Below are 23,580 nucleotides of genomic sequence, written 5' to 3'. Positions count from 1 at the left end.
GCGGACGGACAACCAGGTGGTGAGATGCTATGTCAACCATCAGGGAGGGTGCAGGGTTCGCTCCCTCTGGTTGCTGACTCAGGAGTTGTGCTCGTGGGCGGAGACATCGGTCCTGTCGCTTCGGGCTGTCTATCTCCCCGGGTCCGACAATGTGGAGGCGGATCGACTAAGTCGGATCTTTCCTGCGCTTCTTTGTCTCTCCCTGTCCCCGAGGGTGTTTCAACGCCTGGTGTCCCGTTTCGGTCTTCCTCTGGTAGATCTGTTTGCGGACGGGGACTCGGCCCTTCTGCCCAAATTCTGCTCTCTCCTCCCGGGTCCGGGGGTATGGCGAGTGGATGCCCTGTCGTTCGCTTGGCCTTCCGGTCTGCTGTACGCATTCCCCCCGTTCCCCCTGAACCCCCGGGTCCTCTGCAAGATTCGCTTGGACAAGGCCAGGGTGCTCCTGGTGGTACCCGGCTGGGTCCGCCGCCCCTGGTATCCTCTCCTTTGCGATCTGGCGGTTCAGGCCTGCTGGCCGATCCCGGATCTGCCCTTTCCGTTGAGGGGCCCCCCGCTCCCGGAGTCGGTTTTGCGCCGGCTCCATCTGCAGGCCTGGCTCTTGAGCGGGTGACGCTGCTGGCTCGGGGGTGTTCTTCTGGGGTAGTGGATTTGCTGCAGGGCTCCCGCAGGTCTTCCACCTTGTCGTCCTATGCCCGGCACTGGGCTTCTTTCACACGCTGGTGCGGCTGCGGGGTACTGACCCCGCCACCGTTGTTCCCTTGCGGGTCTTGGATTTCCTGGCTGAGGGGTTTTCCTTGGGCTTGGCCCCTTCTTCCCTGAGGGCCCAGTGGGCGGCCTTGCGGGCCTTCCGCAGTCCGGATTTCGACGGGCTGGATCCCCTGGTGGCTCGCTTGCTCCGGAGTTGTTTTCTCTGTCGCCCGCGGTCACTCTGCCTGTCCCCCCCGTGGGATCTGCCTCTCGTGCTGCGGGCGCTTCAGGGTCCTCCCTTTGAACCCCTAGCCTCGGTGGCTTTGCGGTTTCTCACCTTCAAGGTGGTTTTCCTGGTTGCTGTGGTGTCTGCTGGGCGGATGGGCGAGCTGGGGTCGTTCCTCCGCTCCCCACCCTTCTTGCTGGTGTTGCCGGACCGGTTGCTGCTCCGGCATGACCCACGGTTCCTGCCCAAGGTTCCTTCCCTGGTGAACCGGGCTTGGGAGGTGTCTTTACCTTCGTTCCCCCCCGACAGGGATCCTGCCTTAGCTTTGCTGGATGTCCGGCGGGCAGTGTTGGTGTACCTTGAACGCACATCTCCCCTGGCCCGGTGTGATAGCCTGTTCGTAACTTTTGGTCCAGTCCGATCAGGCCACAAGCCCTCTCTCTCCACCTTGAGTCGCTGGCTTAAACAGGCTATCATCCTTTCCTATGCTTCGCTGGGTTCGGGGGTTCCGGCGGGGGTCCAGGGGCGGTCCACGAGGAGTGTCGCTGTGTCCTGGGCCTCCTTCAAGGGTGTCTCCACGGAGGAGATTTGTCGGGCGGCGACGTGGTCGTCCCCCCACATGTTCATGGAACACTATCGCGTTGTCTTGGGTGGGTCTGTCCATGGGGACTTCGCGGGGGCCGTTCTCAGTGCGGGAGCGGTGGCTCCTTGAGGTGTGTTTCTGTTATGTCTAGATTCAGGTTTGCTGTAATTCCTGTTTGCTTTGCTTTATGCTGATTAAAACCTTATGTTGGTTTACCTGCATCACCGTGTGGTGTGGTTCTTCTGGTGGTCAATGAAGCCTTGTTGGCTTGGGTATTTGCTCACTATGTAAATCATGTGGCGAGGTTACTTACCGGTAATCTTCATTACTCCGAGTATAGTCTTCCTCGCCACATGAGTTCCCTCCCCCCCTCCCTGTCTGGCTATCGGCTTCATTGTTTGCTTGGTAGATCAGGCTGTTGGTTGGGCCGGTCCGCCTCTTATAGAGGTCAGGTGGGACTGGTCGGCCATGTTGGGAGGGGGTGGGAGGTTTTTTCTTTTGCTTTGGAGGGTTCTGTTGTGGAGCTAAAGCTCACTATGTAAATCATGTGGCGAGGAAGACTATACTCGGAGTAATGAAGATTACCGGTAAGTAACCGGGGCATTACTTCAAAAGGAGACTTACTCCTTCCACAATGAACAGTGGTGCGATAAGCAGAAATCATTTCATGAACAAGGTCTAACACATTACCCTCTTTGGATAAGGCCAATTGAATAGTGCCTTTGACAAGGCTATTGATCCTCTCACATAGGCCATTGCCTTGTGGATTGTAGAGAGAAGTACGATGATGAGACACACCGCAATAAGACAAAAAAGAACACATACTGTGTGAAACAAGCTGAGTACCATTATCTGTGGCAATGACACTGAGATAACCTTCCGCTTGAAAAAGTGACTTCATAAATTTGATAGTAGTGTCTGGTAATATCCTTCACAAACTCAACAACCAACCATTTACTGAAAACTTCAACACACACTATAGCAAACCGTTGGTGTGATTTAAGTTCCTCCATAGGTCCAATAAAATCCAATCAAATAGTATGCCACGGAATATTAGGAGAAGAAATCTTTCCCATGGATGACCCAACAGCAACCTTCAACCTCTTTTTACCCTCCTTACAAGTCTCACAACGTTCAACGCAAAGAGAAACTTGGGAATCCATTCCGGGCCACCAAAAATTTGCTTTCAATCTTTGTTGAGTTAACGCTTGACCAAGATGCCCCTCGTGGGCAATTGAGAAAAGCTTGTTTCTAAGACCTGAAGGAGGAATAATTTTGTCATTACGCAACAGCAAATTATCACTACAAGTAGAAAGTTCATCCAAAACCTTAACATAAGACCGAACAAGCACTGGAAGACAAATCTCCCTCCTAGAGCCTTGTTTAACCATAGTAATGACCTCCTTCAAGATCTGATCACCTTGCATGGCTTTGATCCATTCACCTTGCGAAAAAGAACCCTCACCAATTGAAACAACATCCTCAAGCCAAGCTACACTCTCATCCATGCATTCAAGCTGTGAAATTTCTTCCTCATTATTGATAGCAAGTCTTGAAAAACAATCGGCCTGGCCATTCCTCCAACCTTGAACATACAGAGTCTCAAAATGAAAATACTGCAACTTTGCCGCTAATCTTGCTAATCTAGGTGAACCTCTAATCGCACCACCCGGTGATAAAATACGAATCAATGGCTTGAGATCTGTTTTTAGAATAAAACTGAACCCCCATAAGTATGTGCGAAAATAGTGTGCACCCCAAACAGCTGCCAAAGCCTCTTTCTCTATCACACTATAATTCTGTTCAGACACTGACAAAGTCCTTGAAGCAAAAGCAATAGGACGTTCCTCTGACCCATATCTTTGTAAAAGCACTGCACCCAAACCAACTGCACTCGCATCAACCAGAAGTATAGAGACACGCTTGGTATCAAAAGGTGCCAACACATTGGCCACACAAATATCATCTTTGATTTGATTAAAGGTAGTCATGCTCTGAACACTAGACAAACTTGCACCCTTTCTTGAGAAGGGCCCTCAAACAAATGGTTTTCTCTGAGAAGTTTTTTTTCAAATTTAGAGTAATACTCTATTAGCCCCATAAATGACCTACGTTGGTCCTTATCCACAGGATGAGGAGCTGCACAAATAGCTAACAAAAGATCCTTATTTGGCTTGATACCAAGGGCATAGATCTCATGACCCAAATACATAATTTGTTCCACGAGAAAGCCACATTTTTTCCTTACGCAATGTAAGACCAGCATCACAAATTCTATGCAAAACCTCTTTTAACACATGATTGTGGTCAAAAACAGAATTACCAAAAACCAGTATGTCGTCCTGAAAGTAAACAACTTTTTTTAACCCTTTAAAAATTTCTGAAACCATGCACTGGAATACACTGGCCACTGAAATGAGGCCAAAGGGAAGACATGAAAATTGGAAAATCCCTTCAGTGGTGACGAAAGCAGTTAAGTGTTTGCAAGTGTCGTGTAATTTAATTTGATGGTAAGCACTCTTGAGGTCCAGTTTAGGGAAAAATCTAGCACCATCAAGAGTGGAGACCAATTCGCCTATATTTGGCAAGGGAAACGTGTCAGCGATGACACATTTAGTCAAGGACCTAAGGTCAACACAAAAACTCAATTTTCCATCAGATTTTTTAGAAATCACGACCGGAGAATCCCATGAAGAGCCTTCCACCGGTTCTATGACTCCACTCTGTAACATCTCTGAAATCAAAATTTCCACATCATGCCTAATAGCTAAATGAATCCTTTTCATTTTGTGCTGAGCAGGTAGACAATTGTCTTTTAGTTTTATAAGATGAGAATAACCCTTTAATTCACCTAACTCATTTTTGAACATAGAAGAGAATTCATTAAGAATAGTCTTGACAGAGATGTCCTCTAACTGAGTAGGAAAATCCTCCAAACCCTTGACTTAGTCACGTGCTCTTGGGTTAATGATAATGTACAAATCATATTGATGGATCCACCCCAAGATCGGAGGAACATCAAATGATACATATACCTTACCATGAGTAGATCTATTTTTAAAGATTATGTCAGACTCAAAATACCCCACAATATCTATGGTCTCTACCTGGAACCCCTTAGGAGAAATGTCACTCTGTAGTAAAGGCGTGTTATCCCACAACTCTTTACATGTGGACTGAGGAATAATAGTGTAGCATGAACCAGTGTCCACCATGAGTGAAACTTCACACCCATCTATCCTAAAGATAGCTTTAGGCCTATTTTGTCTTTTGTCATCAACATTGACAACATCATTAACTAGTAAAAGTTTGTTCCTCACAGACGGATAATTTTCCATGTAATCTTGCACTACAGCAACCTTTTGTTTATTTTTTGTCTTGCACATTTTTGAGAAGTGACCAAGACGACCACACTTGACCCTCCTTATTGGCTGCAAAACAGAACCTAGCCCCTGAAGAATGAGAGTTACTCCCACACCTTGTACAAAACTTATTAGTGGAGATACTCTTTTTGACATTGGTCTTAAATTTGTTTTTAACAACAGCCACTGAGTCATCTACACTATGCTCAACATCACAGTCACATTCCTTCTCAGAAACTTCTGACATTTCTTGTTCCATGTTCTTTTTCTTTGAATTTTCAATAACCTTTATACACTTTTCAGACTCTTCAATCACTTTTGCTTGTTCTGTAGCCGTTTTTAATGTTGGATTTTTTGCTACCCACAATCTCTCTTGAATCTTGCGATTGTTGCACTGCACAATCAACTGATCACGAATAAGTTCATCACTCATAGCTCCAAATCTGCACTTGATGGAAAGTTCTCTTAAACGTGCAACAAAATTATCAATAGACTCCTCCACCTTTTGCTTTTCCGTATAAAATTTTAATGATTCATAGCAAGGTTCTCCTCTTTAGAGAATCGGACTTCCAGCCTTGAAATAGCTTCCTTGTACTCATCAGGCATGGCCTGGCCATTAGCTTGCAAGGCAATCGGTAAAAATCTAAAAATCCTTTGTCCTACCTTGCCCAAAGTACTTAAAAGGATAGCTTTTTTCCTCTTTGCAGAGAACTCCTGCCCATCAAGTACCTCCAAATAATTATCCAATATGATATGCCAGTCCTCCCATGAAATGAAAGGATTTCTGGGTTCATTTAAAAATGGAGAAGGAAGAGTGACATTAATTTGTTGTGCCATATTTTAGTTAAATTATGAAAATATACTCTTGTATTATGACCAAATAAATACTCTCACTTTGCCACAGTAAACAGGTAAATTAAACGCTTTCCACCTCGAATTTCCGATCAAAATGAATAAACAAAATATTCAAGATAAAGTTACCTCATGCACAGCACTCGAGAGATGAATTTATCCCAAAATGTAGAGAATTGTGCAAACTCCGATAAAAATCGCTGAAACTGATCGGCATAAATATGAAATCAACATTGAAAATTGCCGCTAGATGAAAACGAGGCCAGGAGCGCGCGTAGAGGTCAACGTGATGCGTCACATTGGCACATCGTCATCCGGGTTGAAAAGTGTAAGCTTTCCGTTGCAGAAGGAACACTCGAGCGTTGCTAGGAGATCGCGCACTACATACAGGTAAGGCGTTGCGATGCAATCTTCTAGATAATTTAAATTCCTTAGGTCTGAAATCGACCAAAACACCCTCCGATACTTGACTCCTCACCATTTGAAAGGAGGAGGAAATCACTGGGTTTGTTTCTTGTCGGATATCTCTGCTGACACAAAACATGCACTAAATTTGCATGTATCTGATTAAACAACTCTCTCCGATGTAGGACAGACAAAATCGTGGCCAAAATTGTTGTAGATGAAGAGTCCAGACTTTAATGAGTTAAGGAGGAACAGTTATGAGTTTAATCAGGAGTACAGCAAAAGTAATACCCAATGCCTGCTGACCAATCTTCACAACTGACTAACAGCAGAACATAGAATGTAGAAAGTCAGCATACTAACTCTAGAACAGAGAAATACTAAGACTAAGGATCATTGAGAACTATGGCAAGAACCAACATAATACATTTACAGCAAAGGCCAAGAGGTGGGGTGAGGAAGTGCCGTTGAGAGTAGAAACATGGCCTGCACAAAACATTCGCCCCTTCCTACACGTTATTTTTTTTGCTCCAAAAGGCAACCCTTTCCCTGCATTTATTTGGATTTACAAAGGCTCATATGTGTGTATTGGAGGGCCAGCCCGACTTAGTTTCTGCTCTAGCCGCAGCTGTGGTTACTAAGGAAATTAGGCTGATTTTCTAGTCAGGCTGGGAGATATTTTTTCTTTTTTCTCCACGAGCCTACGTGCGGGGGGGGCGAAGGGAAGAGAGCGTGAAAGTGCTGCAATATGGCTTTTCAGACGGGGATGACAGAGAGAACAGGAGCAGCCTGCTGGGAATTTGTCTCCCACTTTTTTCCCCTCAACCGTTCTTGCGTCATAGCAAATGCCATAGACAGCATAAATTGGACGAAAGTTAAAAACCAAATATTAAGCATTTGTTTGGTGCAAAAGAACAGCTTTAGTTTGTTCTTCCTGGTACTAGATGGGTGTGTGATATTTGGTAGACGGTAAACAGAGAACAAGCAGCAATGAATGAGGGGGTGGGAGGATGGAAACATGCACTCTCTGGGAAACAGCCTCTGACATTTGATCTCGGTCATTGAATGAGCAGAAAATGTAAGGAGATAAGAGCAAGAATTACAGTCCTGTTTACAGAAAAGCTCGGAGCAGTGAAAAAACATGAGTGCTCTCATGTGAAGTGCTCTTAGACAAAGAAAAAAGGAGTTCCAAAAGCAGTCGCGAAATTGGGACAAGTGTAAGCCTACAAGTAATGGGGAAATGCTTTGTGGGAGGGAACAACTCACAAAAGGGCAGGATAAATAGGAAAGATTAACCCCTGGAAGCAAGGCTTTCTAAAAGATACTTAACAAAAAAAACAAATGGAAAGCAATGAGTGGGTTACAAGCCTACACAATATATACAACATACCTTGAAGAGACAGTGTAAGCGCTGTCTATGTGAGACCTAAAAAAGGAGAGGAAGAAAGACGGGCACAATAGTCTAGCATAATACTGTCTGTTACAAATAAAACCACATTTTGAAAATCTTGCCTATTCCCATTTAAAAAAAATGTTTTAAACTTTTTTGTTTGCAAATTAAATAAAATATTTCATGATTTGTGTATAATGTATTCTTGTTTGCATTTTATATACTGTTTTGTATAGTCATAATGGCCAAAGCCAATGGATCTCTATGCAGGAACTATTGGCTTGCCAATGTCTTTTAGTCATGTTGTCCAGCGTGTTGGCTGTGCAGCGTGGCTATAAGTAAAGTTAATAAAATGCTAAGATGCGGCCAGTGCTGGTATCGCGTCATTACTTTTTTTTGGGTGGGATGTGCAAGCAAAGAAAGGGAAATGAGTGGAAAGGAATGGGGGTACAGGCAAGCAAAGCCGGCTGAGTGAGCTTGACAGGGGCAGACACTCAAAACAAGGGGGGCTGGGAGGGAAAGAAGGAACACGGCATACGGGTTAGGTGAGAGGGGAAATGAGAAATAGTACCTCATTCACAGCACGATCAGCGGATGGACACTAATCAAGAGGACGCACTCTGTGCTTCATCCATGCTTCAAAGAAAGAAAAGGAAGTGATGCCCAGCATGCACTGGCCAATTAGAAGGGGAAATGGCCTTAACAACGAGGGCTCAGCCACGCATCCCAATTCCCTGCAAGATGTACCACGCTTGCCTTAACCACACATATGCCTTAACAACGCATATGCCTGGTTAAGGCAATGCACGGTCTAGTTTCCGAGCGGATGTTTGGAGACTATCACAGGAAGAGATAGGATGATTGGGAATCGGGAGAGGAGGTAAGTGCTGTTTGGGCTGGGTCTTGGGGGTGGTGGAAGGTTTTAGGACTCAGGATGGGGTCATGGTCATTTGTAGGGCAGGGAGCAGTTTTAGGGCTCAGGTCAAGGAGGGCTGAGGTAGTTAATGGGGGTAGGGGACAGTTTGAAGGGCTCAAGGTGGGTGGGACTGGGATTGTGGTAGTGTGGTAGTTTTAGGGTGGGACAGTTTTAGGGCTAGGACATGAGGAATTTAGCATTTAGTATATTACAAACGTTACAAAATTTACATGAAAGATCATTTCGAGGAAGAGGAAAACAAGGTTATACAAATACATCTAATGATTAGATCATTACAAAAGCAAAAGATATTAAGGTGCAATGGGAGAGCGGGAAAATAGGGGTCAGGGAAAAGGGGGAGAAGAGAAGGGAAAAGTGGGAATGAGGGGGAGCAGGGAGAAAGGAAAGAACAAGACGGCAGGTTAGGATCAGAGGAGAGGGTGAGAAGGAAGATGGGGAAGAGAAAAGGGATTCTGAGAGAGGGAGAGGAGGTCCTCGGAGGAAGATATAAAGAGACAGCAGCGAAAGGACGAGGAGTGGGAGTGCCACACTCCTCACCCTGTGTTACACTGATCCCCACACACAGCCCTCACCCCGTGTTACACTTATCCCCACACACAGCCCTCACCCCGTGTTACACTGATCCCCACACACAGCCCTCACCCCGTGTTACACTGATCCCCACACACAGCCCTCACCCTGTGTTACACTGATCCCCACACACAGCCCTCACCCTGTGTTACACTGATGCCCACACACAGCCCTCACCCTGTGTTACACTGATCCCCACACACAGCCCTCACCCCGGGTTACATTGATCCCCACACACACCCCTCCTCCTGTGTTACACTGATTCCCACACACAGCCCTCACCCTGTGTTACACTGATCCCCACACACAGCCCTCACCCCATGTTATACTGATCCCCACACACAGCCCTCACCCCATGTTATACTGATCCCCACACACAGCCCTCACCCCGTGTTACACTGATCCCCACACACAGCCCTCACCCCGTGTTACTCTGATCCCCACACACAGCCCTCACCTGTGTTACACTGAACCCCACACACAGCCCTCGCCCTGTGCTACACTGATCCCCACACACAGCCCTCACCCTGTGTTACACTGATCCCCTCACAGCCTTCACCCCATGTTACACTGATGCCCACACACAGCCCTCACCCCATGTTACACTGATGCCCACACACAGCCCTCACCCTGTGTTACACTGATCCCCACACACAGCCCTCACCCCGTGTTACACTGATCCTCACACACGGCCCTCATTCCGTGTTACACTGATCCCCACACACAACCCTCACCCTGTGTTACACTGATCCCCACACACAGCCCTCACCCTGTGTTACACTGATCTCCACACACAGCCCTCACCCTGTGTTACACTGATCCCCACACACAGCCCTCACCCTGTGTTACACTGATCCCCACACACACCCCTCCTCCTGTGTTACACTGATCCCCACACACAGCCCTCACCCTGTGTTACACTGATCCCCACACACAGCCCTCACCCCGTGTTACACTGATCCCCACACACAGCCCTCACCCCGTGTTACACTGATCCCCACACACAGCCCTCACCCCGTGTTACACTGATCCCCTCACAGCCTTCACCCCATGTTACACTGATTCCCACACACAGCCCTCACCCTGTGTTACACTGATCCCCACACACAGCCCTCACCCCGTGTTACACTAATCCCCACACACAGCCCTCACCTGTGTTACACTGAACCCCACACACAGCCCTCGCCCTGTGCTACACTGATTCCCACACACAGCCCTCACCCTGTGTTACTCTGATCCCCACACACAGCCCTCACCCCGTGTTACACTGATACCCTCACACAACCCTCACCCCGTGTTACCCTGATTCCCACACACAACCCTCACTCCGTGTTACCCTGATTCCCACACACGGCCCTCACCCTGTGTTACCCTGATTCCCACACACAGCCCTCACCCTGTGCTACACTGATTCCCACACACGGCCCTCACCCTGTGTTACGCTGATCCCCACACACAGCCCTCACCCTCTTACCCTGATCCCCACACACAGCCCTCTCCCCGTGTTACACTGATCCCCACACACAGCCCTCACCCCGTGTTACACTGACCCCCACACACTGCCCTCACCCCGTGTTACACTGATCCCCACACACAGCCCTCACCCCGTGTTACACTGATCACCACATATAGCCCTCACCCCGTGTTACACTGATCCCCACACACAGCCCTCGCCCCGTGTTACACTGATCCCCACACACAACCCTCACCCTGTGTTACTGATCCCCACACACAGCCCTCACCCTGTGTTACACTCATCCCAACACACAGCCCTCACCCAGTGTTACACTGATCCCCACACACAGCCCTCACCCCGTGTTACACTGACCCCCACACACTGCCCTCACCCCGTGTTACACTGATCCCCACACACAGCCCTCACCCCGTGTTACACTGATCACCACACATAGCCCTCACCCCGTGTTACACTGATCCCCACACACAGCCCTCGCCCCGTGTTACACTGATCCCCTTACACAACCCTCACCCTGTGTTACTGATCCCCACACACAGCCCTCACCCCGTGTTACACTGATCCCCACACACAGCCTCACCCCGTGTTACACTGATCCCCACACACAGCCCTCCCCCGTGTTACACTGATCTCCACACACAGCCTCACCCCGTGTTACACTGATCCCCACACACAGCCCTCACCCCGTGTTACACTGATCCCCACACACAGCCCTCACCCTGTGTTACGCTGATCCCCACACACAGCCTCACCCCGTGTTACACTGATCCCCACACACAGCCTCACCCTGTGTTACACTGATCCCCACACACAGCCCTCACCCCGTGTTACACTGATCCCCACACACAGCCCTCACCCCGTGTTACACTGATCCCCACACACACCCCTCACCCTGTGTTACACTGATCCCCACACACAGCCCTCACCCTGTGTTACACTGAGCCCCACACACAGCCCTCACCCCGTGTTACACTGATCCCCACACAGCCCTCACCCCGTGTTACACTGATCCCCACACACAGCCCTCACCTGTGTTACACTGATCCCCACACACAGCCCTCACCCTGTGTTACATGGATCCCCACACACAGCCCTCACCCCATGTTACACTGATCCCCACACACCGCCCTCACCCCGTGTTACACTGATCCCCACACACAGCCCTCACCCTGTGTTACACTGATCCCCACACACAACCCTCACCCCGTGTTACACTGATCCCCACACACAGCCCTCACCCCGTGTTACACTGATGCCCACACACAGCCCTCACCTTGTGGTACACTGATGCCCACACACAGCCCTCACCCTGTGTTACACTGATACCCACACACAGCCCTCACCCTGTGTTACACTGATCCCCACACACAGCCCTCACCTGTGTTACACTGATCCCCACACACAGCCCTCACCCTGTGTTACATGGATCCCCACACACAGCCCTCACCCCATGTTACACTGATCCCCACACACCGCCCTCACCCCGTGTTACACTGATCCCCACACACAGCCCTCACCCTGTGTTACACTGATCCCCACACACAACCCTCACCCTGTGTTACACTGATCCCCACACACACCCCTCACCCCGTGTTACACTGATCCTCACACACAGCCCTCACCCTGTGTTACATTGATCCCCACACACAGCCCTCACTCTGTGTTACACTGATCCCCACACACAGCCCTCACCCTGTGTTACACTGATCCCCACACACAGCCCTCACCCCGTGTTACACGGATCCCCACACAACCCTCACCCCGTGTTACACTGATCCTCACACACAGCCCTCACTCTGTGTTACACTGATCCCCACACACAGCCCTCACCCCGTGTTACACGGATCCCCACACAGCCCTCACCCCATGTTACACTGATCCCCACACACGGCCCTCACCCTGTGTTACACTGATCCCCACACACAGCCCTCACCCTGTGTTACACTGATCCCCACACACAGCCCTCACTCTGTGTTACACTGATCCCCACACACAGCCCTCACCCTGTGTTACACTGATCCCCACACACAGCCCTCACCCCGTGTTACACGGATCCCCACACAACCCTCACCCCGTGTTACACTGATCCTCACACACAGCCCTCACTCTGTGTTACACTGATCCCCACACACAGCCCTCACCCCGTGTTACACGGATCCCCACACAGCCCTCACCCCATGTTACACTGATCCCCACACACGGCCCTCACCCTGTGTTACACTGATCCCCACACACAGCCCTCACCCTGTGTTACACTGATCCCCACACACAGCCCTCACCCCATGTTACACTGATCCCCACACACAGCCCTCACCCTGTGTTACACTGATCCCCACACACAGCCCTCACCCCATGTTACACTGATCCCCACACACAGCTCTCACCCCGTGTTACACTGATCCCTACACACAGCCCTCACCCCGTGTTACACTGATCCCCACACACAGCCCTCACCCCGTGTTACACTGATCCCCACACACAGCCCACACCCCGTGTTACACTGATCCCCACACACAGCCCTCACCCTGTGTTACACTCATCCCCACACACAGCCCTCACCCTGTGTTACACTGATCCCCACACACAGCCCTCACCCTGTGTTACACTGATCCCCACACACAACCCTCACCCTGTGTTACTGATCCCCACACACAGCCCTCACCCTGTGTTACTGATCCCCACACACAGCCCTCACCCTGAGTTACACTGATCCCCACACACAGCCCTCACCCTGTGTTACACTGATCCCCACACACAACCCTCACCCTGTGTTACTGATCCCCACACACAGCCCTCACCCTGTGTTACTGATCCCCACACACAGCCCTCACCCTGAGTTACACTGATCCCCACACACAGCCCTCACCCTGTGTTACACTGATCCCCACACACAGCCCTCACCCTGTGTTACACTGATCCCCACACACGGCCCTCACCCTGTGTTACACTGATCCCCACACACAGCCCTCACACACCCTGTGGAGTCCACCTGCCTGTTTATTCCCCACCCACGATGTGTCCCCACCCCACCACCACAGGTCACTCACCTGCCAGGGCCGGCTGCAGCCAGAGCCCCCCCAGGAGGAGGAGGAGGGGGGCACCCCAGGTCATGATGAGGGGGCGGCTGTAAGGTCACAGAGGGGACAATATTCCCAGCCTTAAGTGAGTCCGAGCTCTGGTGAGAACTTCTCCAGATCTGAGCTCAGCCCGCCCCAGGGCTCGGAGGAAGAAGGGAACCCACCAATCAGAAGGCAGAATAGCAGCGCGTCATGACTCACAGGAGAGCCTCGCTGCGAGGAGTAGATGAGGCAATTAAAAGGGAAAGTAAAGAAGAGACAGAAGTTTCATTTTCTGTTCTTTTGAGTTCCCCCTCTGATTTTTTTTTATAGCGTTTGGAAGCTCTCGTGCCTATACTGGCTGCAGACCACAGTTAAGAGTCTGCGCAGGCGTTTCAACACCTCTCCCCTTTACCCATTTGTCAATCAATTAATTAATCAACCAATCAATCAATTTGTTATTCTCCTCTCCAATTCTGACCCTCTCTCTCTGTATTTGTTTGTTTTGCTCCCTTTCTTTCTGGCTTTGGTGAGCGCTACCTGTGCTCAGACTCTAAAGTGCTTAGAAGCCCTCGGTGCTATTATTGGGTGGGGAGGATGCGTCGATGTGGCCAAAGCTGCCGACTTTGGAGCTGAGGTACCAGGTTCGAGTTCTAGCGTTCGCTCAGAACCCTGTGATTCTGGGTGATCACTTCACCTTCCCCTGTCCGATATATGAATGCGACCTGTGTGCTGTGACCGGTGCTCGTTTAAAGCGCTCCCTTGGGCCGATGTGGCGCTATAGAATAACTGTTAAAAAACGGATTTTCCGCCTTCTCTTCCCTCAGCGCTGTTAGTGCTTAGAAGCCTGTGTTTTTATTTATTTTTTATTTATGCAATTTTATATAGCGCTGACGTTACCCGAAGGTGTCAGAGCGCTTCACAATAGGAACAGAAAAGATACAAACTGAGAACGTTACACGAGCAACAGATTGCAGAGGCATTCGTTACGTTACATACGGTAAAGTGATAATTGTGAGCAACCAAGAATACATGAGGTAGTAAAAATTGTGTTGTGATGACTCAGATGTAAATGGCTGTAGCCCCCCCCCCCCCCCGCTCGGGTGACAGAGCTCGGTTGAGTTGAATGGTTGCCCTTCACATGCGGGCTCTAGCGCCTCCAGCGGACGGATAGCGCCTCTATTCAAGAAGATGGGCTGATTTCCTGGAAACGGAGGCTTTGGTCCAGGAGGGGAGGAGGAGGGAGGGACTAAGCAAGATCTGAGGTGGGAATCCACCAATCAAAAGCAGAACAGCTGCGCGTCATCACTCTTCAGGTAGAACCTGGCTTCTGTCCTTCGTTCTGAGTTCCCTTCTGATCTTTTTCTCAGCTCTTAGAAGCCCCCGTCACCTGTCCTGGCTGCAGACCACAGTGAGGAGTCTGCACAGGGGTGTCACCCCCCGCCCCCATACCCATTCGTTATTTCTCCCTCCGGTTTTCACCCTCTCTCTGTATTTGTTTCGCTCTCTTTGTTCCTTTGGGTGAGCGCTGCCTGTGCTCTGACTCTAAAGTGCCAAGAAGCCCTGGATGTTATTAGTGGCTGTGAGCGGAAGGGCCGTTACTGAGCTGCTGACATTGGAACTATATCAGGTTCGAGTCACAGCGTCGGCTTTAGGAAGAAGCTGAAGACCTGGCTGTTCGAGCAGTAGCGGCACCCCCCCCCCCCCCCCCCCCCAGCGCCTTGAGACCCTACGGGTATGTAGCGCGCTCTATAAATGTCATTGATTGATTGATTGATTGGCTCAACATGCTGTGCTTCTGGGCAAATCACTTCATCTCCCCGTGTCTACAATATGGTGCAAGTGTTCTTGTGTAATGTAACTGGTGCTCGTGCAAACCTCTCCCTCTGGTCGATTTCGTGCTATATACTAACTGCAAAAAGAAACAAGCATTGAAAATGCAACAGGTCTCGCCTTTGATTAAGTTAAAGCCATTTGTTTTGCTAATGGTACTGTATAGCAAAGCAAATTGCTTTAACTTAACGAAAGGCTAGACCTATTGCTTTTTAAATGCTTGTTTTTAATGTTATGTAATTATTTTCTGGTTACTGATGGTGGTTCAGTGCCAAAGAAGTGAGAGTATACTATTACTATGTTCCAAAAACACAAGCCCCATGACTAGCACAGCAGGGTCATCTTAATCTCATTAAAACATACCTCAAAGGCATACAGTGTGACTCGAAGCTGCTCTCGTTGTGGGACGGAGGGAAGTTGCAATATCTAACAAATCAACCCTGGCATTGGCTGATCAAGAAGGAAAAGATCTCCTATAAAATGTTATGCCATATTTTCTATGCAGGTGACCAGCACCCCCAGCCCCCCACCCCCTCCTACCAGGGAAAAACCAAACTGCAAAAAAAAAAATAAAACCTGCAAAATAAGTTCCAGCACATGTCCTTACAAAAAAAGATCTAGGCAAACAGATGAAAAAGTTTAAAAATCCAATGCTGGGGGGCGTGGCCAAGTAAGATGGCGGAGCGGACGTGATCTTGCTCAGCTCCGCGCCCACCCGATCGGTACTTGGCTCTTACTTGCACTTTTGGGAAGGTGGACGCTGCTCCTCAGTTACCCGGAGCCTCCCGGAGGTGTCCGGTCGGATGAGTGCTGCCGGTGAGAGCGGGAGACGACAGAGGCAGCGCTGAGAGCGGGGGTACGGAGGCACCAGCGGACCTCGGCCGCCATTTTGTGTAGTGCGGCACCAGGAGTTTCGGGCGGCGTGCGGTGGGTGAGCCGGCCCAGATGTTATGAAGTTAGCAGGCTAGTGGTTGTGGGTGGAGCCCAGGGGAGAACAGGAAGAGGAGGAGACGGACAGAGGAAGGGGCAGTTAGAGTAGGGACAGGAGACAGGCTGGTCGCAATAGAATAAAGCTCCAGTATCATAAATAAGTGTGTCTGTGGTTATTTGTAGCAGGATGCTACAACTGGCGACAAGGGTGGGATGTCACTGACTGCATCCCACAAGATCGTGTAAAGACACCCTGTCCCCTGCAGCGTCGAGGGAAGAGCTCCGCTGCCGAGTGAAGCTGAGGCCTGATGAGTGAGATCGAGAGCAAGCGACCGCGACCCTAAAGACGCCGGGGAATCCTGAGGAAATACCGACCTGCGAGCGCTGAAACGCTCGGTCGAAGAAACCCTTGAGCGCCGAAAGCGCGAGTCCCACCGGGGGTGTGTCGCCCAGCAGCCGTGATGAAACAGGAGTCGGGAGCCCACTCCGACCCTGTCCAGTGCCCCACAGTGAGTAAAGAGGTGCCCTGGTGGAGAAGACGCTGCCCCGAGAATTTGCTGCCAAGCGCGGCCAAGCGCGCCAGAACCGGAGCCTGTGCCGTTGGAGGTGCCTACCTCACGCCTGATGCGTGGGTTTTGGCACGCGGTCGGCGGAGAAAAGCGGGAAACTGAGAGTAAGGTGGGAGCCCACCCCAGCCTTACCTGGTCGCAGCAACAGACGAAGAGAGGAAGACCCTGAAGTGTGCTGCCTCCGAGAACTGCCAACCGGTGAGTCCAGAGCAGACGAGTGACCGAGTGAGCAGGGAGAGAGAGCCTCGTGTGCCTGCAGTGACGGCGGCCATTTTGAAGTCAGGCACGTTTCAAGACAGACCCCTTGACTGTTACACGGCGGCCATTTTGAAGTCAGGCACTGGGCAAATAAACAAGCATTGGCAAATAAACAAGCATTGGCACCAGAAACTAAACAAGCATTGGCAAATAAACAAGCATTGGCAAGTAAACAAGCATTGGCAAAAAAAATAACCTTTGGTGAGACCAAGTGAGATTGATAAAGACACAAATAAGCACTGGACTCAACGTCTAAGCAAGCATTACGTAGAAGCAAATAGGAAGCGGGTGACACCTACTGCAAAATGGTGTCCGACAACGAAGGTAATCCGCCTCAACTGAATGACGCCAGTCCCAAGGCTACAGGTGGGTCGCACCTGCGAGCACCCGAGCCTCTCAAAGTGACCACTGGGGGAAGCATGGGTCCCAGATGGCAAGAACGGCTGGAAGAGTTTGAAGATTACATCGAAGGATCTGAAGTGATTGTGGACAAAAAGAAGTTGATTGCCCTGCGCAACCTGGCGGGGCGAGAGATAGTTAAAATAATCAAGGACCTTCCTGCTACTGAGGCGGATACTTATGACAAAGTGCGTGACGCCTTGAATAAAAGATTTCTTCACAAAAAGAATGTAGACTACGAACGCCATACGTTCCACTTGGCTCGTCAAGGGAAGGATGAACCCATGAGTGCCTTCATGATGCGCCTGCGGAGACTAGCCAAACATTGTGAATTTGATAATTTCTCAACAGATGCTGCAATTAAGTCACAAATAATAGATGGATGTTTCTCCGACCAACTTAGGAGGCGACTATTGAGAAAAGTACATGGACTAGATGACATAGAGGAGATGACACGAGTCTATGATCAAGCGGAGGAGAATGCAGCTGATATTGAAACAGGGCACAAAGGAAGTCATGAACAAGTGCGACGTGTGCACGCCAAAAGTGACAGTCGAAGGAGTTCGAGAGACAGACAATGGAGGTCACGCACGTCCTCTCGTCAAGAACAATCAAAATATCAGCGGCGAGAGCCGTGGAAGAAAGAGAGAAAACCTGAAAGAGTGAGGAAATGTTACCGATGTGGGTATGATTACCCCCATTTGGACAGCTGCCCTGCCATGGGTCAGAGATGTCGGAAGTGCGGTCGAACTAATCACTTCGAAGTGATGTGTGGGGATTACAACAAGGAGAAACGAAGTGGTGCCACAAGGACATCCCAGCCCGACACACGAAGCAGTGCCCCAAGAATGTCTCGGTCCAACACCCGAAGACACCATGCGCGAGCTGTCCAAGACCAGACTGAGCAGTCCTCTGGGTCGTCACACTCTAGCCGAGAATCACGTCGGTCCAGGTGGGAACGGAGGTCACCATCCAAGGAATCCAGACCGTCATTCCGAGACTCAGCATACACCATCGAATACTTGAACCTAGCGGCAGATCCGGACCAGCTTAAGAAATATCCTCGGCTGGATATAAAAGTTGGCAATCATGACACAAAGTTTGTGTTAGACTCCGGCGCATCCCTAAACTACATTCCGGTCACCGAATACGAAAGAATGAGTCCACGGCCTTCTCTGACATTTGCACCCGTTAGAGACTTCATGTGGATGGCTAAGAAGCCACTTCCCTGCCTTGGGAAGTTCTCGACGACCCTTAAACATGACAACACAACCATATCAACAGTCATCCACGTTATCAAGGGCCCAGAAGCAGACTGTCTACTGAGCTTACCGACAGCTGAACGTCTTCATCTAGTGGAAATCCTTTTCATGGTCAGCGACAACCAAGATGTGACCCGCCAGTTTCCCAGACTATTTCAAGGATAAGGCAAATTGAAAGACTGTCAAGTGCGATTGCACATTAATGAACAAGTCAGACCTGTCGCTCAACACCCTCGACGGGTACCATTCCATCTACAGACCGCTATCGAGGAGGTGCTCCAGGATCTGCTAGCTGCAGATATCATCGAGCGCACTGATGGCCCAACACCATGGGTATCACCATTAGTTATTGTCCCGAAGAAGGGCACGGCCAACAAAGTCAGACCCTGTGTGGACATGCGCCTGCCCAACACTGCAATCGAAAGAGAACGACACCCGGGACCACATCTGAGCGATATGATCGCAGCTCTCAATGGGGCCACAGTGTTTTCCAAGTTGGATTTAAATAAAGGATACCATCAGCTGGAACTGGAGGTAGGGTCAAGATATATCACCACCTTTGCAACCCATCTGGGGTTGTTCAGATATAAAAGACTGAGCTTTGGAGTTTCCTCAGCGGCCGAAATATTTCAGGAAGCAATTCGGCAAGTCATTCAAAACATTCCCAACACGCTCAACTATAGCGATGACATCCTTGTCTATGGTTCCGATCTACGAGAGCACGATATCGCACTCAATCGTGTCTGCCATGCCTTATTGGAGGCGAACCTGACTCTAAACAAAGAGAAGTGCGAATTCCACCAGGCCACACTGAAGTTCTTTGGCCATATCTTCTCTGGCGCTGGCATGAAGCCTGATAAAATTGTGACTCTAAACAACACCAAGAGTCCCCAGGATCTCAGTGAGCTCAGGTCGTACCTCGGAATGGCCAGTTACTGCGCTCGCTATATCAGGGACTACGCAACAATCAGTCATCCCCTCCGCATCTTGACCAAACAAGGTCAACCATTCGAATGGACTCCCCAATGCGAGCAATCATTCAAGGAGATCAAGAGAGCGGTGGAATCTGCGGATCACCTGTCATATTTTAACCCAAAGCGAAAGACTGAGATAACTGTGGATGCCAGCCCCGTTGGGCTTGGAGCCATCCTAGCACAGTATGAGAACGACTCAGATCAACGCCGTATCATTGCATATGCGAGTCGTAGTCTGACTGACCCGGAACGGGCCTACTCACAGCCCGAGAAAGAGAGCCTTGCCGTAGTGTGGGCATGTGAACATTTTCATGTTTTCATATACGGTAAACATTTCACCCTAATCACAGACCATCAAGCTCTCGTCACCATTTATGGAAACCCACGATCCAAGATGCCCCTGAGGATTGAAAGGTGGGGCCTACGGTTACAGGAATATACATTCACCATAATCCACAAACCTGGGAAGTCTGAAAACCCGGCGGAATACATGTCCCGGCATCCACTTGCATCGTCAGTCTCTAATCCATCCATTGCGGAAGAGTACATACATTTTGTGACTGACCAAGCCCTACCTCCAGCTATCCCCATGGATATCATTCGAGAAAGTACGGCCCACGACGTCATCCTGCAGAAAGTCCGTCGCAGGGTTCGAAACAATCGGTGGAGACACGACCCTCAGGATGAAGATACTGATCCCATTGTTAAATGTGAAATGCAAGCCTTCCGGCATGTATGCGGTGAACTGTCGGCCACCACTGACGGCATACTACTGCGAGACCAGAGGATCGTGATCCCCACTCAACTGAGACAAGGAGTGGTTGCTCTTGCACATGAAGGGCATCAGGGGATTGTGTCAACCAAATGTGCGCTAAGGGAACGAGTATGGTTTCCGTATCTTGATCAATTGGTGGAAGCCACCTTGAAGGACTGTCACCTCTGTCAGCTCACCGGCAAAAGTGATCCTCCAGCACCATTGCACATGACCACCCTGCCACTTGGAGTGTGGCAAGAGATCGCCATTGATTTCTATGGACACCTGTCATCGGGCAAATATGTGCTGGCCATCATTGATGAGCATTCTCGATATCCCATTGCATACTTCGTACCGTCTACAAATGCCTCTAGTACTCTCAAAGTACTTGATGAAGTCTTTGCAACATGGGGAGTTCCCACGACAGTGAAAACAGACAATGGGCCCCCTTTCAATGGGTAAGACTTTGCAGCGTTTGCGAAACACCTAGATTTTCATCATCGTAGGATCACACCCCTCTGGCCACAGGCAAACGGGACAATCGAAAGATTCATGGCCACGCTCAAAAAGACCTTTCAACATGCTACCGCGGAAGGACGAGATTTGCAAGTGGCACTCAATGAGGTCCTCCGAGCTTACCGCACTACTCCTCACGCAACGACTGGACAGTGCCCAGCAACACTCATGCTGGCCTGGGACGCCCCATGAGGAATCGCAGTCCAACGTGGGATGGGGCCTTGAGAGCATCATCATCCGCATGAGATCATCAAGAAATGAGGGCAACCGACAAGCGCAATAAAGATAAAATGAAGTCATATGCAGATCACCGGAGAAGAGCGAGGTCACTATCATTACATGAAGGGGACCATGTTCTCGTCAAGCAAGAGCAGCAGAGAAAGACCGACTGTCTGTTCAAGGATGAACCATTGCTGATCACAAAGAGAAAAGGAACTATGCTGACAGCGGAATCCGAGCAGCGGCGAGTCACGAGAAATATCTCACACTTTAAGAAATTGTCAAGAGATACCAACAGAACCATGATGAGTGAAATGGACACTCCCAGTTCGGAAGAACCACATTCAGTTGGTTGTGAGAACACTGATCCGATCAATGAGACACTGAGTAATACTAGTCCGAGAGCCAGGTCGCCACAACCTCATCGCGACACACGTCCACCCAAAAGACTTATTGAAGACATGGACTGAGAAATCAGTATGTTTGTTTGTTTTGTTACAAAAGGGGGAGATGTTATGAAGTTAGCAGGCTAGTGGTTGTGGGTGGAGCCCAGGGGAGAACAGGAAGAGGAGGAGACGGACAGAGGAAGGGGCAGTTAGAGTAGGGACAGGAGACAGGCTGGTCGCAATAGAATAAAGCTCCAGTATCATAAATAAGTGTGTCTGTGGTTATTTGTAGCAGGATGCTACACCAGGGAGGTTTCGGGGGGCTGCTGCGGGGGACCCCCGATGGCGGACAGCTGAGAGGACATGGCCGGAGTCGGTGTCTTGGCCCGCTGGGGGTGCAGAGAGTGTGACGGAGAAACCCCCCTGATATCAGCAACAAGGAGTTTGAAATATTGGCGGCAGCAGGCGGTAACAGTGTTGGGGGTGGTGTTTGAACCCCTGCCCAGCTACAATAGTGCTCTTGTGCGCCCTGCTTGCCTCATATGGGCTACTTGATGATGCTTTCTGCCCGCACCTCTTGATGGTTATGCCTGACCCTGACATGGCGACAGGGGCCGTCTCATGTTTGTCAGCAGCGGCGTAGGCAGCGGGGAACCCTGGACAAATGTTGGAGTGATGGCGGTGCGTTCCACGGAGGCTGGGTGGAGCAGCAGGGATACGTCTGGGCCTGAAGTAAGTTCCTTTTCTTCGCGGCAACACCATATGATACCCGCTATTCTGGTGGCGTACTAGTAGCTACTACTGGCTTTGGGGGACAGAGTGCAGGGGCTCAGGTGTTGGCATGGGCATCCGCAGAAATGTTTCCAGGGGGGGGGGCAACATTTTAACTTCATCACCATCCTCCGACTTGATTGAGCACAAGTATTAAATACATTAAAAAAATCTAATAAGACAAACAGCTTAAATAAACAAAGAAACCCATGGGGGAAGAGAAAAATCTTGTGAGGCGCCACAGCAGACGACCCAGCAACTACAATAAAACAGAGGGAAAAACTAAAAATGACCGGAAAAAAACAAAAACATTTTAAATCATGTTGATGCGGTTCTAGAGGATGGGAACTCACAAACTTTCTCTCAGGGGCCAAATTTAAAGTGTGGTTTGTGGCCGAGGGTTGCACCGGTGGAGGCGGGGTCAGTGGGGGAGGGGGGAGAGGCTAGAGCAACAAAAACAACTATGACCATGAGGTTGAACACAAGTCCCTGCAGCGGACGCCTTCGTCCACGTAGCCACCAGACCCGGCATACACAGATCTTTCTTTCTCTCTCTCTCTCTCTCTCCCTCGCTCTATCTCTGTCTCCCTCCCTCTCTCTCCCTGTCTCCCTCCCTCTCTCTCCCTGTCTCCCTTCCTCTCTCTCCCTCTGCCTCCCTCCCTCTCCCTCCCTCCCTCCCTTTGTCTGCCTCTCTCCCTCTTTCTGTCTACCTCCCTCTGTCGCCCTCCTCCCTCTGTCTGTCGCCCTTTGTCTGTCGCCCTATGTCTGTCTCCCTCCCTCTGTCTCCCTCTCTCTCTCCCTGTCTCCCTCGCTGTCTCACTGTCTCTCTCTCTCTCTATCTCTCTCTCTTCCTCCCTTTCCCTCTCTCTGTCTCCATTTGTCTCACTCACTCTGTCTGTCTATCTCGCTCTCTCTCCCTGTCTCCCTCCCTCTCTCTCCCTCTGTCTACCTCCCTCTGTCGCCCTCCTCCCTCTGTCTGTCGCCCTCTGTCTGTCACCCTCTGTCTGTCGCCTTTTGTCTATCTGTCTCCCTCCCTCTGTTTCCCTCCCACTGTCTCCCTCTCTCTCTCTGTCTTCCTCTCTGTCTCACTCCCCTTGTCTCCCTCCCTTTGTCTCCCTCCCTCTGTCTCCCTCCCTCTGATTGTCTCTCTCTGTCTGTTGCCCACTG

The 23,580-nt window shown here is 50.1% G+C and overlaps 1 protein-coding gene across 1 annotated transcript in view; it reads right to left on the bottom strand.

Annotated features, from left to right (window-relative positions):
* LOC147670603 (saoe class I histocompatibility antigen, A alpha chain-like) overlaps window positions 1-13,684 on the bottom strand; it is a 526,786-nt gene extending 513,102 nt beyond the window's left edge. Inside the window, exon 1 of the mRNA XM_086948135.1 lies at window positions 13,534-13,684. Coding sequence (XP_086804261.1) covers window positions 13,534-13,597 — 64 coding nt within the window. The 5' untranslated portion in view covers window positions 13,598-13,684. The remainder of the gene's footprint in view (window positions 1-13,533) is intronic.
* Window positions 13,685-23,580: the final 9,896 nt, after the last annotated feature.

The sequence above is a fragment of the Lissotriton vulgaris genome, unplaced genomic scaffold (genome assembly GCF_964263255.1).
Source record: "Lissotriton vulgaris unplaced genomic scaffold, aLisVul1.2 SCAFFOLD_1178, whole genome shotgun sequence".
Classification (NCBI taxonomy): Eukaryota; Metazoa; Chordata; class Amphibia; order Caudata; family Salamandridae; genus Lissotriton; species Lissotriton vulgaris.
Note: the sequence above shows the minus strand (reverse complement) of the source record. Positions and strands in the feature narration are given on the sequence as shown.